Here is a 16,948-nt window from a genome sequence, read left to right on the forward strand (position 1 = left end):
CTCCGCATCAGCAACGTGCGCTGGTCGCTCCACAGCCTCGCGTCATCATTGGGGGGTCTTCAACCTTCGCCATGACCTTAGCAATCCTCCAAGATCCCACGCGTTCCTGGATTGCCATGTTCTACACACTTCTCCCCCGCCAACGCGGATAGAACGGGATCGACAAGGACATTTTGCTGTAGCTTCATCTTGTAGCCAAAGAAACAGCAACGTGCGCTTGTATAGCGACTCACGATGGAGCTGTGCCTAGGCATGATCCCTTCGCGTGCCTGATGTATAGAGATTCCGTCATTGGATGACCCGGCATCATCGTGCAGGTATTAATATAGGAAGTCGATCCCACTGGAGCTCCCCCTGTTTAGGCACACGACAAACCCCAATTTCGCATTCAAGATGCTGTTTCCCGTCTCCCTAGGCCTGTTGGCCCTTCCACTAACCCAGGTCCTCGCCAATCCGATCATCGCTCGTGATGCTCCAGCAGCGGTCAATGCCACGACCTGCAATGGCAAGAAATACGTCTACGAAGGGCTGGCCGGCTACGGCAAGCTAGCCAGCGATGCCCGTGACAAGTTTGGCGACACCATTGGCGGTATTGGAAGTGCCATCGCGCTCGACAAGAGCTCGATTAAGAAGAACAAGAGCAAAAAGGGAACGTATTCGGGTATCATCTATGGTTTGCCCGACCGTGGTTGGAATACACAGGGCACACAGAACACGCAGACCCGCGTTCACAAATTTAGCTTCACGTTTGAGGTCGTCGAGGCTACCCTTGCGAAGCCTGCGGCTCCAAACTTCAAGCTCACCTACTTGGATACCGTGCTGCTTACAGGACCCGATGGAACGCCGCTGACGGGTCTTGATCCTACGGACACTGTCACATACGAGGGCTTTCCAACCCTTCCTCTTGCCAAGTGTAAGGACGCCAGACTTTCGTAGGATGTAGCTGACGCTTGTAGATACTGGTAACGGTTTCGGACAAGATGGTCCTGGTGGCGCGCGCGTTCCCCTAGATACGGAGGGCTTGGTGCTCGGTGACGATGGCACGTACTGGATCAGCGATGAGTACGCTGCGTTTGTGTACCAGTTCGACAAGAAGGGTAAGATGATCAAGGTTATTCGCACTCCCGATGCTTTCGTTCCCCTGCGCAACGGCACCGAGAGCTTCAGCGCCGCCTCGCCACCCATCTATGATCAAAAATTCAAGATCTCCCCAGAGGATCCCACCACCGGACGCGGCAACAACCAAGGCCTCGAGGCCCTGACCCGCAGCCCGGATGGCAAGTACCTGTATACCATGCTCCAGAGCGCCACCATCCAAGACGGCGGCAGCAAAAACACCAAGCGCCGCAACACGCGCTTCCTCCAGTATCGCCTCAAGAAGAATAAGATCGAGTTGAAAGCCGAATACGCCGTCCAGCTGCCCGTCCTTCCTTCCGGCAGAGTAGCCAGCCAGTCTGAAATCCACTACATTTCCAAATCCCAATTCCTCGTTCTCGCCCGCGACTCCGGCGCTGGACACGGCCAGGATAAGTCGCAGTCCATCTACCGCAACGCAGACATCATCGACATCTCCAGCGCGACGAACCTCGTCGGCAAAGTCGACGCATTCGACGGCCAAATCGCCACCAAAGACGGCGTGCTGAAGAGCGACATTGTCCCCGCGATCTACTGCCCCTGGCTCTCATATAACAATAATGAAGAACTAGGCAAATTCGGCGTGCGCAACGGCGGCGCGCAAGACGAGAACCTGCTCAATGAGAAGTGGGAGAGCTTTGCGCTTTTGCCTGTTGACGACGAGGATACGGAGAAGACGAAGGAGGGTGGGAAGGACTTCTTCCTTATTTCCTTCTCAGATAATGATTTTATTACGCAGAATGGTCAGTACAATACTATACACCATTTTCTCGATGAGGGATAGTTTGGCTAATGTGGATGACACTAGGTTTTATCAATGGAGGGAAACTGCCGTATAAAGATCAATCGGGGTTTAATCTTGATAATCAGGTTTTGGTGTTCAAGGTCAAGTTGCCAAAGGGAGCGGATCCTTTGTAAGCTGTGTGTTGGCTCGCTGGGAGGATGGGATTGGAGTTTGGATGGAGATGAGAGGTTAGAGACTGGGATACTACGTTTACGAGATAATGTTTGTATATTGTATGGAATAGAAGATTGGTAGTGAGTGAGGGATGTCTTGATTGATGATGAGAGTACAATCTCTCTACTTCCTTAAATGCGTTATGTGCTTACCCATGTATTCGTTCTAGTTCTAATATTTCTCCAACGAACTAATTATAGTCTTATAAGGTGAGGCTTAAATGTAGAACAATGATTAGTAGTAGCATAGTTTGGACTCTACTCTACCCCTTATACAATTCATATTCTTTTATCTATCCTTCTCCTGACACTGAACGTTGTACAGAGAAACGTAATATAGGAAGGAGTACACATCAAACAAATACTCTTGCTTCGAGACTGCGGCCAACTACGAGCGATGGTAAGGCATGAAAGAAGCAAAAGCAGAAGAATAGACACTGTACGAACAAGTCCAGTCCAAAATGCTATTTGAAACTCTCAAGTTCCAAGTTATTGTAAAGAGCTAGGTGGGGAACACTTGTCGTGGATTGCCTATCGTTTATCGTATGCACAGACCACCTGGACCCTTCACCGTTGCGGAGGTTCCAGCTGTCCTAAAGTTCCAAGCTCCAATTCGGCCATTTACACACGAAGATGGGGAGACGACACATATCCTCACTCGCATTATTACTTCCCGTTCTTGCTAGCACTGCAAATGCGGCATCAGACCCTCCCCGGCCGCGGGGTGTAGGCCCCGAGTGTATGTTCACCCGCTAGAGCTCCGCCCGGGCTACGAAATGTCGAATCTTGAGACTAACGCGAGCATTGGCAGTTGCAAAGTTCTATAAAGACGCAGAAACCTTCGCGTGTATTTCGAATCCCTCCATCAAGCTCTCCATCTCCCGCCTCAACGACGATTACTGCGACTGCCCTGACGGCTCCGACGAGCCAGGCACCTCCGCATGCTCCTACCTCTCTCCGCTCTCCCCATCACAACCCTCGAACTTCCAAGGCAGCAACCTAGACACAACACTCGCTCTGCCCGGATTCTACTGCAAGAACAAGGGCCATCAGCCGAGCTACATACCATTCACGAACGTGAATGACGGCGTGTGCGATTACGAGCTGTGTTGCGATGGGAGCGACGAATATGAACGCGTGGGAGGCGTGAAATGCGAAGACCAGTGTGCAAAGATTGGGAAAGAGTGGAGGAAGCAAGACGAAGCTCGGCAGAAGAGCTTGAATGCTGCGAGGCAGCGACGGAAAGAGCTGATAGCCGAGTCTGGGCGACTGCGCAAGGAAGTGGAGGATCGCATTCTGACGCTGAAGACGCAGATTGAGGGACAGAATCTCAAGGTCGACGGGCTGACGAAGAGCTTGGCTGAGATTGAGAGGCAGGAGAGGGGCAAGGTGGTCAAGGGTGCAGGCAAGGGTGGAAAGATCACTGTACTGGCCAGTCTGGCCAAAGAGAGGATTCAGGAGTTGACCGATAACGTGCATCGGGTGCGCATTGAGAGGGACACGAATAGAGGAAGAGTCGAAGAGCTGGAGGCTATGCTTAGACGCTTCAAGGAGGAGTACAATCCCAACTTCAACGATGAGGGCGTTAAGCGCGCTGTCAAGGCTTGGGAGGACTATGCTGCGCAGGAACGCCCGGGACCGAATGAAGCTCTGGATCGTGATCTCGATGAGATACTGCAGCCAGATTCCGAGTCCGCCATCAACTGGGAAGAATTCGAGACTGTCGACGAGACCGATGTCGACGTTCGTAAGTACCTCTAATCCTCGACCTAGAACAACCACTGACAACGTGCAGTCTACAAATTCGAAGAGTACCTTCCCACCCCCGTCCGCGACTGGGTCGACGCAAAGCTCCGAGACCTGCGCGTTGTACTCATCGAAAATGGCATACTCGCAGACCCCAAAACGTCCGATACACCTGAATCCAAGGCCGTCACCGACGCGAGATCCCAGCTCGACTCTGCGAAGAAAGAACTCGACGACGACAAGTCGGAACTGACCAAGCACGAAGACGACTTGACGAAAGACTACGGCCCAGACAGCATATTCCGCGCGCTCAAAGACCGCTGTGTCGAGACAGACAGCGGCGAGTACACGTACGAACACTGCTTCCTCGCCAGCACGACGCAAAAGTCCAAGAAAGGCGGTGGCCACACGGGCATGGGCAACTTTGCACGCATTGAAGTCGTCTCCGTCGACGAGGAGTTGCCTGCTGACGGCAGGGGCCTCGGTAGCGGAGAGCGCATTGCACTCAAGTACGAGAACGGACAGCACTGCTGGAACGGGCCGAATCGCAGTACGCAGGTCATTCTTGCGTGCGCGGAGAAGGATGAGATTTGGAAGATTGTCGAGGAGGAGAAGTGTGTTTATCGCATGGAGATGGGTACCCCTGCGGTTTGTGGTGTGGACGTCAAGAAGTCTGTGGTGCCGGAGCACAACGAGCTATAGTGGGGGGGAAATGATTGAGGGTTGGTTGAGCGACAACTACTAGTAACCAAGGTATCTGAGAATGGGAAAAATATATAGACGTTGATGTAGTTTTTGACGACGAATTGAAATAGCAGGGCTTGCAAGGCGTATTCTAGAATCATATTCGTTACTATACAACATGATGGCCATAACAAGTACGGTTTATTGATACATACTTGACCCTGCTTCACAGAGATTATTTTTCCTCTTCGGTATACACTTCTCTTCACCTACTACGTGGTATGATCCGCTATCGCCAGCGTTGACTTTTACTTTTTGTTCGATTACTCTCCTTTCATCTCTCAACAGTAAAAGAAACACCACACTAATCCGCTATATATATTAAATCTCATACTCCAGATATTACAGCGGGCGAGTAACCCCTACACATCCGTTATATCCAGGTCCAACGTTGGAACTTGCCCTGCATGTGTATTTGTTCGGAAAGCTACGAATGCATGCGTATGCAATGCAGCTAGGTGCAGTGCGCAGTTAACAGACGCTGTTGAACCACGGTCGGCGATATCTGTGCTCTCCTCTGGACCTCATCTCATCTCATCTCATCAGCGAAGATTTCACATATATTAACGGGAATAATATACATGTCGCTTATCGATTGCAGCTCGGCGGAAGTGTGGGTATTGTAGATATTGCGTCAGGGAACAGAGTACAGATAAATTAATGATACTAATTTTAAACCCAGGCATGTTTCCTTTTTTTCTCCTAGAATATGTACAACGGGGGAGTGGCTTCGGTATATGAAACGGAACATTTCAGACGGCTTGCGCTACGCCCCCCTTCGCGGTACTTGCTTGTTCACTGCTTAGATGCAGACGATCAGCCGTCGAGGCGTCTAGCGTATGAGCACTGGGAACTATGTCATCAACCCTCGACCCATGAACAACCGAAGTGGACAAGACCCATAAGATCGTCAAGTGCGCACACTCCATGCAAAATTGGCCATTGAGCCAGATCTCGATTACAGAACGGCTTTCCCAAATCCGATGTCTTCTGTCCATTTTTCATTTCATTTCCGCTTTGGCTTGGCAGGAGGGAAGAGGGGGCTTTGAAGGGTAGGTAAGATGACGACGGCGCTACTCCGCTCCACTACTTTACCTTTTTCTGAGGGGCTAGGCTGGAGTTTTGTGTGGTGACTCGGTCGGCGAGTCTTCCACGTGCATGATGCTTGTGAGTTTCCGAATTTTACGCGATTTGGCGATTGATGAGGCAGGCGGTGCAGTTGGGATGCGGATGTGAGCGTTAGCATTAGGGGGATTCGGCCGTTGGAAGATCTACATGATTCAGCAGCCCTTCTAGCGCTGGATCATCGGAGAGTGCTGTCAATGCAAGGATGAAATGAAGTCGTGTTAATGATGATGGCGGAGGACGAGTTTGCAGGCCTGAGGTTGCGGACGAAGATTATACAGGTAAGAGGCCAACAAGGGATACAAGTCATGAACTTTGCGATGGCGTGTCTCTTGTTTGTTGTTTGAGATGTTACCGCTCGCGTGGCCATGTTTGTCAACAGGCTATGAGCGTTGGCGTGTTTCTGTCGCGTGTGGTGTGGAGAAGCTCACCAGCAAATGGGGATTCGCGGTGTCGCAGGGCTGCTATAGCGCGAGGTAGCGTAGCGTAGATCCTGCTGCAATTTTACGGACGGGTTGGAAATGATCGTCGCCTTCAGGACCACCCGAGCGGAAGAGGGGGAAGTGCGATTCATTGTGGTAACCAACCCGATGCATGGATCGAGCTTCGCTCTTCGCTCTGGAAGCCTCGAGTAAGCGTCTAATGACTGAGACCTGACTCTCACAAGTATTATCTGCTGAGCTCACAACGATATGTTATTTGCAGACAATAAGGAGAAAGGCCAATTGGGCCGAGACAAAATCAAACAGGGTGTGGTCTGATTCGTAGACGGCAATCAAGAAAGCCATTCGGATATTATTCCTCGCTTTGTTGTTGGCTGCGGGTGTACATGCAGGAGCAGACGGCGCTCATGTGAGGCAATCAATCTGTCGAGCAGAAGAGGAGCCACCGCCGCGCTGTGATGTGTATGCAGCAAGGGGCGGGCTGGCGGAAGGGGGGATAGCCAGCCGGGAAGATTGGATGATCCGGGTGCGACCAGGTCTGCGGAGATGAATCTGGGCGGGCCACATAATTATCGCAAGAGTACAAAGGCCGTCAATAGACTGAGACCTGGCGAGCGCAGATCAGGAGCTCACTGTCGCAACTGTTGGACTCGGCACGACGTTGCTGTCCGGGCAGTGGTACAAGGAAAGGAGAGGCAAGACAAGCGGTTAGTAGGCTGGGATAGGAGACGTAATGGCCACCCACCGGGTCCACGAGTACGGTTCACGGACGATTCGTTCGGCTGCTTGTGGCTCCCGAGCTTAGCGGCTTCAGGTACGCGATGGGCGTTTGGTGCTGGATGAGGGTCGCCTCCCCGCATTCCTTTTTGCCCCCTGGATGCCCGAGGGTTAATTGGGTCGACGATATAGGTCGGGAGGTGCAGGGTGACGAACAGAAAGCGAAGCTGGTGATGGTGTCGCATGTCGCGGACAGAGAAGAAGCATCTCTCGACGCTATTCGGGGATGCATGGATCGTCAGCCCCTCCCGACGCCTGCAAGGTACGCATTCAGGGCAGCGAGCTGATTGGACGGGGCACATTGGCTGCACGCTGCAGTCCCCGAATACAGTGGCGGCTGCTGTGTCGTCCAAGGGTCTGCAAGATCGTGCGTTGGGTGCTGCGAGGCGTTATGTGGTGAGGCGTGAGAGTGAATCAGGTTCAGGGTCTGTTGTTGGTGTTGTTATTGTTTTTATCATTGTTGTGTGTTGTTCGAGGAGGGCAGGAATGCGTTTCGGTCACGGCAAGAGCGACGGCAGTGGCAGCGTTGAAGGCAAGAGCGACCCGCACTAGCGCCCGTTTGGCTGCTCCATCCCTCTCTCTGCTATGCTACTCTCCCTCTGCCATATGTATGCGCTCTGCAGCAGCTTTACGTATGTTCCCCTGTGACGGCGCGGGCTTGGGTGCAGGCTGCACACAAACGAGAGGCTGTCTGTGGCCGCCATGATGGCGGGCGTGCAGCCAACACCCCCCAGTGGCCCGCGCACCCGTGGGACTCGTTGGGGCCCTGTCTGAGGTCTCAAGCGCCCAATGCAGGGTGGAAATGAGCCTAGAGGCCATTTTGACCCCTGTTCCTGGTGAAAGTGGTCGTGTTAGTGGTGCTTGTCACTCTTTGCCCCAGGGCCCAGCGAGTGCATATTGTACAGTACCCACGCCGTCCTCGTGTAGGTCGATTTCGGTCGGGAGATCTGCCCTTTCTCTGCATTCCTTTCCTTCACTGCCGCAAAACACCGCTGCGCGCGTGCACCACCACTCTTTTACCCCATCCATTGTTCCCAGCTATACACGCTCCTTAACTTGCAAATAATCCAATCTACTACTGTTTGTTTTTACCTTCTGCCGCCATCCGGCCTACACGTCGACGACACCCGCTCCTGAATCCTCCGCCTTCGACTGCCGGCCGCCCCTCGCCATTCAGACTCGTCTGCCCTTTGTGTGTGTGCCTACCCCAGGCTACATTCCTCCGCATCTTCTGAAACAACACCGTCTTCACGCTTCATCGCCCTCGACTGTACTGCGTACTGTTGTTCCTGCCTCACTCGTCCGCCCCTACATGGAGTTCGCACCTGCTCCTTTACCCCGACCTCTCTCACGAAGCACCCACCTACCGCTACAATACACAATTTAGAAGGGAAACGCGGCTAGACGCTACAATTACAAACGTTGTTATCGACCACAAGCATCGCTCCATCCTAGCAGAAGTGGTGTGGTTCAAGGATAGGAAGGCTTGTCCATCTCCGTGGAAAGGAAGCACCTGCCTGTCGCCAGTCGCACCTGCCCACCCAACTTTAGGTGAGCGGTGAACACGAGCCAGTGTGCAGTCTCAACACATTGTTCTGGTCTAATCGCTTCTCTTCGTATGTCTTTACCCATACTCCAAGCCTCTCCATGAGCTGTCCCTCGTCATGGGAAGCGCCCTCCTTCACCAACCTTGCTAACACGTACCAGGTCGCCATGAATCGCTGGCTCACAAGAAAGAAGGATAACAGCGAGGATGTTACGAGTGGGAAGAAGGCAAAGAAGGGCAAGAAGGGACAGGAGGAGGTCAAGCCCGAATTCAATCTCATCACGGCACTGCCCAAAGCGGACGACTTCCGCACAAGCTTGATCATGCCAGGCCTGTCTACGCGCTTCAGCATGTTAAGAGAGCAGGACGACCCAAGCTCAAAGATCGGCAAGGCCAGCGACGACAGCGTATTGCAACCGAAACGCCAGTCCCGACTCCACGAGTTCGGCTTCGTCCCTGGTGGCCTCTCTGACATAGCCGAAGTTTCATCGCTTAACGGTTCAATACGGCCCCCGTTCGCAAACGAGAGGACTGCCTCCTTTGACAGCAGCAGAGAAGATGACGGCTCTGGCAACATGATGACGCGGTCCAGACCCGGGGAGGGCAATGTCCTGTTCGGTGGCCGACAGAAGATATACATGGTCTCGAACAACAACTCCAAGGGCCTCGGGCGAACACTCTACGACGATGATGTCAACATGTCCACATACCAACGCCTGCGACTAGAAGAAAAGGAAAGGCTTAGGCAGCAGGCCGAGGAGCAGGAGGGCCAGCATTCCGAACCATCCAGCCCTTCGGCTCTCAGTCAGAAAAGAGAAACATCCTCTTCAACAAACTCTGGCACCGTCAACACTCGCACATCTACTGCCGCAACATCAATTGCATCCCAAGGCGCCAACTCCATCTCCGTATCGTCACCTGCATTCCCTCCTTCTGCAGCATCTGCCACCTCTCCAGACCTAACTCGGGCGTCAACAAAGGTCCGAAGACTCTATGATCAAGGCTTGGACCAGCACATCCAGGACCAGCAATCGACTGCCATGAACCGATTGAACTCGATACAGCGGGCTCGAGCGCCAACGGGTCGATCGACCCCGCCCATTCCACTACCTCAGGCACGGTCTGCAACAAACCTCAATGATCGTTTCAACCGGGGCCCCGTCTTCCGCTCAGACAGTCCAAATCCACTCGCATACCCTAACATGAGCAGAAACAATTCGTCCGCTGGCTCTAGCCCCGTTCTTCCTCGACCGCTGTCACCGCCTCTGAGCCCCGTGGGTAGTGATTTCGGGGACGCCCACGCTCTCAATGCTGCCCTTCAGCCGCACGATCGCGGGAAAGCGACCGCTATGGGCGCCTTCAATAAACCAAAGGAAGCCTTTAGTGAAGAACAATACGCAGAGCGATTACGACATATGCAGCCAGAGCGGGAAGTGCGAGAGTTGACATCCCCCAAGGAGGAAAGATCACCACCACAGAAGCCCACTTTAAGGCAGCGTGCGGAGCAGGAGAAGCGAAAGCGAGCTGAAGCAGAGGTTGCAGAGCGACCGAGATCCGAATCTCCCACGGAACAGAAGCCAGCCTCGTCCGCCTTCTCACGATTCCAGGCCGCTGCAAGCCAGATGAAGTTTACAGGTCCCGCAACGCCTAGTTCGCCACCGACCCAGTCGGAGTCATCATCAAAGAATGCAGAAACTACAGATATGCACAAAGGCACGACGTTCTTTGCTTCTCCGGATTCCAGCGATGCCGAGGAGGAAGTACCTAAGCCAAAAGTTGTTCGGGCTCATGAACCTACTCGTAGATTCGACCATCTACCTGTGGCGACGGGGCCAGCACCCTCAATCTTGGAGCACCCTGCCCTACGATCTCGGCCTGCGTCGGATGAGAAGGTCCATCAGGCCAGTCTTGACTCCCCGAGCCAGAACCTCCCTCCGGTTCCCGATCTCTCCCCGAGACTTGACAATTCAGAAGTGGATTCGCCAACTCTTGGTCCAGACAACGGCGGGCTAAGCGGAATGATCCGACAGCATCTGCGCAACGTGAGCAACGTTTCATCAAACTATGGCGAGCTCGATCAATCTTTGGGAAGTCCTATGGGTCTTGCCATCCAGACTCAAGATATTAACCCGCAGCGTCGGCAACCGGGTTCTGAGTCCGTGACACCGGCGCCCTCGACATACAGCCACTCCAACCCCTGGGACTTGGATGACCTCGATAACCCCTTCCGTGATGAACGCGGTAGTCTCAACTCAGTGAGCCCATCTGACCACCAAAAGACCGCACCGCTAGTAATGAGTGCTACTGAACCAACTAGCAACTCAGCACCATGGGACTTGACCCCCCGAAGGAACCACGAGCGCGTTGCTAGCAATGAGACTGAAGCTGATCACGAAGCTTTCCAGCGGGACCTTGCTCACCGACAGCGTCTCATCCAAGAGAATCTCCGTGCCAGGGCTGAAGGTCAATCTACCACCTCAGCCCCTGGATCAGCTGGAGGACTGAAGACGGCACTGAACATGCTCCGCGCAAAGTCTAGCCGGGAGTCGTTTGCAACAGTAGATCGACAACTCGAGATCTCTAACAAGTCTGTGCGGAAGCTTGCACTTGGAGCCGGCTCTGCGAACGTTAGCACGACGTCTCTGTCTGGCTCATATGGAAGTGATTCGCCAGCCTTGAGGCCGAAGCCTTCTCGTGTATTGCAGCAGAGCGAGCACGACGCACAGCGGGAGATGGAGAATAGCCGGCAGCGATCAGCAACCGATAGCAGCCGGACAGGTCGATCCACAGGCAGGTCTGGTATTCCCACTAGATCTTCAACACGGGAACGTTCAAGCTCTGGTACCTCCTCAGCTCGCTCCGGTAGTCGCCCTGATCAATACCGCGACGATCTAGAACAGGCTATGATGGAGGGCTCCAGGGGTGCATACCCGCCAAATACGCTTCCATCGGTGCCTGGATACGTTGCCAACCCAACGCCACCGCTTCCCGCCGAAAGGCCATCGCTGGACAGCCAAGGTCGCATGCGATCGCGAAGCAATAGCAGGACAGCTGCATCAAACCACTTTGATTCAAAGCATCTCCAGCCGATTCAGACCGGTACTGCATCAGGCAATGTTTCTCCTCGCCTTCCTCTTCCCCAGCAGAAGTTTTCTCCAGGTATACCAATCTCGCCTCGCCCATCACCTGGCGGCCACAACGGTCCTAACGTAAATGGATACCCTCATCCAACTTCCCCGATGCCTCCACTCTCAGCGAACCATACCCCACCTGTTTCGAACCCTACAACGCCAAATGCAGTTGCCTTCAATCCAAGCACTGTACAGCCTCTGACCACCAGGCAAGGAATGTTGCGGAAAAAGTCTATTGCCAAAGCCGATATCTCGGAGCCCGTCTTTCTATCTACCACATCTAGCATTGACCTAGTCAACCTGCCGCCAGGTGCGTCTCTGAAGAATGGTGCTGAGGCCGCTGCGCCACCGGTTCCTCCGATCAATCCGATGAGGCGTCGATTCGGCTTTGGTCGTGGCGAGAGCCACAGTCCTTCTCACGATCCTGCTGTTCAGCCCGGTCTAGAAGCCCCACGAGCCCCTTACACCGAGCCAACACGCACGAACTCATCGGACGCACTAGCGAGCCAGACCCAGCTGCCCAGAACCAGGCTTAGGAAAACGTCAAGTGAAGGCAAGAGCCTGCGGGCAAACGCGCAAGGACCCACTGGATCGTCTCCAGCCATGCCACAAACAAGCTTCGGTGGACGTAAAAACTCGCCTCCACGTCCTATCCACAATCAGCCAATGGTGCAACAACCCATGAATGGTGCCATGTTCTAGAGACGGGACAGCGATACCGTTACTTCTGTCAAATTCTCATATTGCCTTTTCGGTACTTATGACATAAAAGCAAGAATCGCCTTCATACCTTTCACACTACTTCGTATATCCGCGGCACTAGTCTCCGCTTCATTACTGTCCTACTTCCTCGTCTGCGACAACGGCCTTGTTTCTTTTCTCAGCAATATACCTCTAAAGTTTTCTGCGAATTATCATCTCTCTTCTCCGATCTTTCTTGCAACGATCAAATCAATGATAGGGTTTCTCCTGGCGGCTTTTGGCGCGAAAAACATTGTACGCTAGCTAGATTGGCGACCCCCGACACCGGGCTGGACACGGTGTTCTGGAGGATATGGACACACAATTAAGTTCGAGTACACTCAGTCTCTGGACGGACGAGTCGGTTTTTTGTTTGAATGTTTATTGGAGGTGGAGTGTACAACAAAGTAGTCACCACGGCTCATCATCTTGGGGCTGGTTGGTTGGTTGCGGCCCAGTTCAGCCTTCGCTGCTGGGAAATGGTCGTCATCTGTCTATCTGGATTGACGACGCTGTAGTGTTGAATGCAAATATGTTACAAGTCAATCGTGTCTGTTCTACTCCGTTCCCGTCCCTCAGTGGCACGGCACCCAACTCTATTTCTCACACGCGCATTGACCGTTCATCTAGCCCGCCCTGTAGCGTCACAGCTCCTCCGCAACAATATGCAAAAGGGAAAAAAGAAAATTGTGAGACATGTAAGGTGCCCCTGATCTACGCAAGGGGTGGGAGAGGACATGACACGACCCCATGATATAATTCCTTTGTGTTATCAACGTACCCGGCACGTCGGATTTGGGATCGGAATCGCGATCGAATCGGGAGAAGGATCAAGATTAGGATGAGGAGTGAGCAGGTGGGTCAGACATGCATTGACTTTTGCTGTCCAAGGATGCTGTGTACTGGGTTGGTGTCACTGTAACTATTACTGATGTGTATACTGCTGCTTTCACTACAATTAGCTCTGTCGCTCTCCATATAGTCGAGTACATCTGGGGCGGTTGCACAGTTTCTGTAAACATTGGATATGTATTGCTGGGCTTGTGTGAAGCGCCTCATAGGTGAGCTCTTCAGCTATCCAATGCAATGTCGGCTTTGGGGTATGCTTAAAAAGACTTCGTCGTCCTCAGACAGCATCAAGTGCATCCACCCATTTGCCAGTCCAAACAGTGAACTCGTCATCTGCACCAGACCAATTCTGTCTGACAAGCTTAACCGCACTTTTTGCCTCAGTACAGCACTTTGCTAGCGTTTGTTTCGCTTCGTCTTCATCGAGATCGTAGAATGCGCTCGCTAGGTCGTCGACAGTCTCTGGTATCGTCTTCAGAAGAGCTATGAGGTCGTCAAGCGTCTTGCTAGGGCTCGAAGCTGCGCCAGCGGTCCCGTTGGTAGTCGCCGTTGTAGCCTCCGCAGATGCTCTCGGGAACGTCTTTAACCTCCTCTTGATCAGAGCCTGGTACAGCATGCCCACTTTTCTCAACTTCTTGACGCTCGTATCCAGTAGCTCTTTCAGCTCCGTATCATCCTTGCCCAACTTATTCGAGGCCCCAAAAATATCGTCTTCATCTCCGAACCCATCGTCCTCGTCGTCCCCGTCACTGCCCTCTGCCTTGTCGTCGTCGTCATCGTCAATGTCTTCACCCCACTCTTTCAGCTCCTCAACCGCATCTAGCAGCACTGCTCTGAACTGTTCTGCCTTCTTGACTACTAGGCCTACAACCCCGTCGGCGCACAGCTTGAGCAGCACATCGCAGGCTTCCCAAAGCACACCAGTAGCAGATAGCACATCCTGTTTCTCCGTCTCCGTCGGGCCATTATCTTTGGCCTTGACAGCTCCATCCCCCTGTGCAGTCTGCCTCCTCTCTGCCATGCGCAATAGCAACGCAAGAACATCCCCCCATGTCCCTAGCAGTCTCCGCACCTGCGCGCGCAGTTCAGTCCGCATTGTATTCCCAACATCATCTTTCTGCCCCGCTTTCGGTGTGTAAGACGCAGCAGCAACCATGCCGCCTAGCACGCCGGAGCTCACATCGCTAATCTTTGCTATTATCGCCGAGGGGGTGAGGGGTGGTGTGATGAGCAGGAGGGAGAGCGTGGTCGTGTGCGATTTCAGAAGCGTAGTCGTCGCCTTGATGGCGTCGAGGGGGTTCGGCAGTTCAGTTTCTGAGGTTTGTGAGGCGGAGGAGGTATTGTCTTTCGAAGGCGCGAGCGAGGATTGGTAGTGGGTTAGGAGTGTTTGTGTTGTTTTCGTCAGGTCGATGAGAGCGCGTATATCTTTTGGTTTCGCCATTTTCTTGTATAGATCGGGGGTGGGGATAGAGAGATATTCGATCTTGGGGTAGGTGACACACTTGAAACACGCTTTTAAATGATTGCAGAATCATGGGTTGGATAGTTGAAAAGACATGTCAAAATTTTGGCGGGGCGGTGACTCGATCTTATCGATAGGTAGCGGGGCTGTTCCGCCCCGGTGATGATGTCTTCCCTTGAATCTTCACCTTTTGAACCCTGGAACACATTTAAATGCATTCTTCTTTTGGAGACTTTTAATATGTGCAAATGCAAGCTGCTGAAGAAGGACTCTTGCCATGCTTCTGGCAGAGCCCCAACTGTTTCAATGGCCATTGCTAGTGCCTCCTGGTCAGAACTAAAGATTGTGGGTATGAGCACTTGAAACGTGTGGATCTGAAATACAAGACAACCGAGAGCCCATAGATCTACAGCACACGACGGTTGGTATCCAAAAAGCAGCTCAGGAGCAGAGAAAGACGCAGGGGTTCCCAGTCCCTTAGGCACGTTATCTTTAAAGAATGCCTCGCCGAAGTCAGTTATAAGAATATTACTTGACAAATGTTCCGTATTTAGATGAGAGTAATCAAGCGCGTCAACGACATGGGTTGGGGCGAATACTGGTGCAGGTTTTCCATCGAGGAATAGCAGTGGGGCCGTTTTAGGTGGTCCTAAGTAACGATGGACCTCATCTTCCGTCCAGTCCTGGAGACCTGTAATTTCGAAAAGCACATTGGAATCTGTGAGGTCTACATTTGAGTGAGTGGGAGCGACTTCTGTAGTGATTCGGGAGAAGGCACTAACCACCATGGCATACACCGGCTTCGTGAAGGGCAGCAACTCCTTCTGCGATTTTCATAGCGGCAACTTTGAGAAATGGAAGTGGTGGGTGTTTGCAGTACAAAGTAACACGCCGGAGGCTTGGCCCACCAAGGTCTAGCACTAGGCATTGATGGAACCCGTTGGGTCCGTGAATCGTAAATGTTTCCTGGAGGTTAGTGATTCGAGTTTTTCCCGCAGCCATTTTTAGATGCTCCAGGATTTTGACCTCATTATCTGAAGCATCTGATCTTAGAATTTTGAGTGCAACGTATCGATCTTGGTTGAGATCCCGAGCTAGCCAGACGAGAGCGAAGCCTCCGTTTCCGAGTTTGTGTATGATTTTGAAGCTGTGTCCGACCACATCGCCGAGGTCAACAGGGTGATACCCACCGGGTCCGTACATATACACGTCCTCGACGTTCTGGAAGACTGGCATTTGGAAAACGATCCGTTGTGATGATGATGATGGTGGCGGCGGCGGCAACCCCGTTTGCGAGTCTTCAGTGCCTCGAGGAGTCATAGTTGAGCGATAATAGCACAGTCCAAGATAGTGAGAATTCTTTGAGGCCTGGGGGTTGGGGGGTTTGTAGCTGCCGAATTCGATCAAAAAATGCGACAGAGCGCAAAGCGCAGGCCGCTGCTGCGGGCGGGTAGTCCGCCGCTTCAAACTCAACAGCCACCATGCCTTCCTCTGGCTTTACTGCCCATGAACATACAACCACCCATAAAAAATAGCCGCCCAATAAATTAGCCGCTGGCCTACTCGCCAGAAGCATAAGGCGCTATGCATCTGCGAGAAAAGAGACTGTACCGTTATTCAAGGATACATGGAGTGACTGACGCGTGTTTAGATGTTCGTTGTTACTGCGTTGGCGAATTCAGCGAGTTTCTTGCTTAATACCGGAGTAGCTCAGGCGATGAAGCTAAACTGATTGAACTGGGAGACGGCCAAAGGGTGGAGATCTTACAATAGCTGACGTTTCAGATTCCGAGGATATTTCAGCCTGGCAGTAGATCGATTAATTTGCTGCGTCCTGCTTTCGGGGTTTGTTCATGAGTATTTGAGGTTACCTCACATTCTGTTGCACCGCCACGTCACGCCACGCGCATCAGCCACGCGCCTTCCTAAATGAGTCAGGCCTTATCGCATGACGCACCCAATTTCCGCACCCATCGATCCGCGTTCTTCCAACACTCAATCACCCATGATTACACGCCACCTACAAACCTACCATTACAGGATACGCGAACCGAGACACCGCCGACAGCAAACTGTGGGCATCAAACGCGCGCACACGACCTATTCGTAGCAGGAACACCTGCCCCGCCATCCGGCCATCAGTATCCGAGGCCCGGTACAAGTGAGCGGCATCGGGCGCACATAGCCCACTGAAGGTCTTTGGCAGAATCTCGAAGAGAGCAAGGAATGGATTCTATTTGCAACAAAGTCATGGCCTGTTCCTGGTACTTTGACCTTCCAGAAGCCGAGAAGT

The 16,948-nt window shown here is 52.8% G+C and overlaps 6 protein-coding genes across 6 annotated transcripts; 3 read left to right on the plus strand and 3 right to left on the minus strand.

Annotated features, from left to right (window-relative positions):
• Positions 1–84: 84 nt before the first annotated feature.
• Positions 85–2,338, plus strand: K460DRAFT_189433 (uncharacterized protein). Its single transcript, XM_040927109.1, has 2 exons — positions 85–913; positions 957–2,338. The coding sequence occupies exons 1-2, from the start codon at positions 394–396 to the stop codon at positions 1,916–1,918; spliced, it is 1,482 nt and encodes a 493-aa protein (XP_040785186.1). The 5' UTR covers positions 85–393; the 3' UTR covers positions 1,919–2,338.
• A 386-nt stretch (positions 2,339–2,724) lies between these two features.
• On the plus strand, positions 2,725–4,747 carry K460DRAFT_346665 (glucosidase 2 subunit beta precursor; the record flags this gene model as incomplete). Its single annotated transcript, XM_040931315.1, has 3 exons — positions 2,725–2,830; positions 2,903–3,838; positions 3,887–4,747. 3 exons carry the CDS (start codon positions 2,725–2,727, stop codon positions 4,537–4,539), a joined length of 1,695 nt encoding a protein of 564 aa, XP_040785187.1. The 3' UTR covers positions 4,540–4,747.
• Positions 4,748–8,270: 3,523 nt separating this feature from the next.
• On the plus strand, positions 8,271–12,587 carry K460DRAFT_189475 (uncharacterized protein). Its single transcript, XM_040927110.1, has 2 exons — positions 8,271–8,542; positions 8,634–12,587. The coding sequence occupies exon 2, from the start codon at positions 8,640–8,642 to the stop codon at positions 12,303–12,305; it is 3,666 nt and encodes a 1,221-aa protein (XP_040785188.1). The 5' UTR covers positions 8,271–8,542; positions 8,634–8,639; the 3' UTR covers positions 12,306–12,587.
• A 460-nt stretch (positions 12,588–13,047) lies between these two features.
• On the minus strand, positions 13,048–13,457 carry K460DRAFT_370593 (uncharacterized protein). Its single transcript, XM_040934195.1, has one exon. It carries the CDS (start codon positions 13,364–13,366, stop codon positions 13,181–13,183), a length of 186 nt encoding a protein of 61 aa, XP_040785189.1. The 5' UTR covers positions 13,367–13,457; the 3' UTR covers positions 13,048–13,180.
• Positions 13,458–13,470: 13 nt separating this feature from the next.
• Positions 13,471–14,634, minus strand: K460DRAFT_389224 (uncharacterized protein; the record flags this gene model as incomplete). Its single annotated transcript, XM_040935732.1, has 1 exon — positions 13,471–14,634. One exon carries the CDS (start codon positions 14,632–14,634, stop codon positions 13,471–13,473), a length of 1,164 nt encoding a protein of 387 aa, XP_040785190.1.
• Positions 14,635–14,708: 74 nt separating this feature from the next.
• K460DRAFT_410026 (kinase-like protein) lies at positions 14,709–15,975 on the minus strand (the record flags this gene model as incomplete). The annotated part of the gene is made up of 2 exons (XM_040937321.1): positions 14,709–15,382; positions 15,438–15,975. The coding sequence occupies 2 exons, from the start codon at positions 15,973–15,975 to the stop codon at positions 14,709–14,711; spliced, it is 1,212 nt and encodes a 403-aa protein (XP_040785191.1).
• Positions 15,976–16,948: the final 973 nt, after the last annotated feature.

This window comes from Cucurbitaria berberidis (assembly GCF_010015615.1).
Source record: "Cucurbitaria berberidis CBS 394.84 unplaced genomic scaffold K460scaffold_5, whole genome shotgun sequence".
Classification (NCBI taxonomy): Eukaryota; Fungi; Ascomycota; class Dothideomycetes; order Pleosporales; family Cucurbitariaceae; genus Cucurbitaria; species Cucurbitaria berberidis.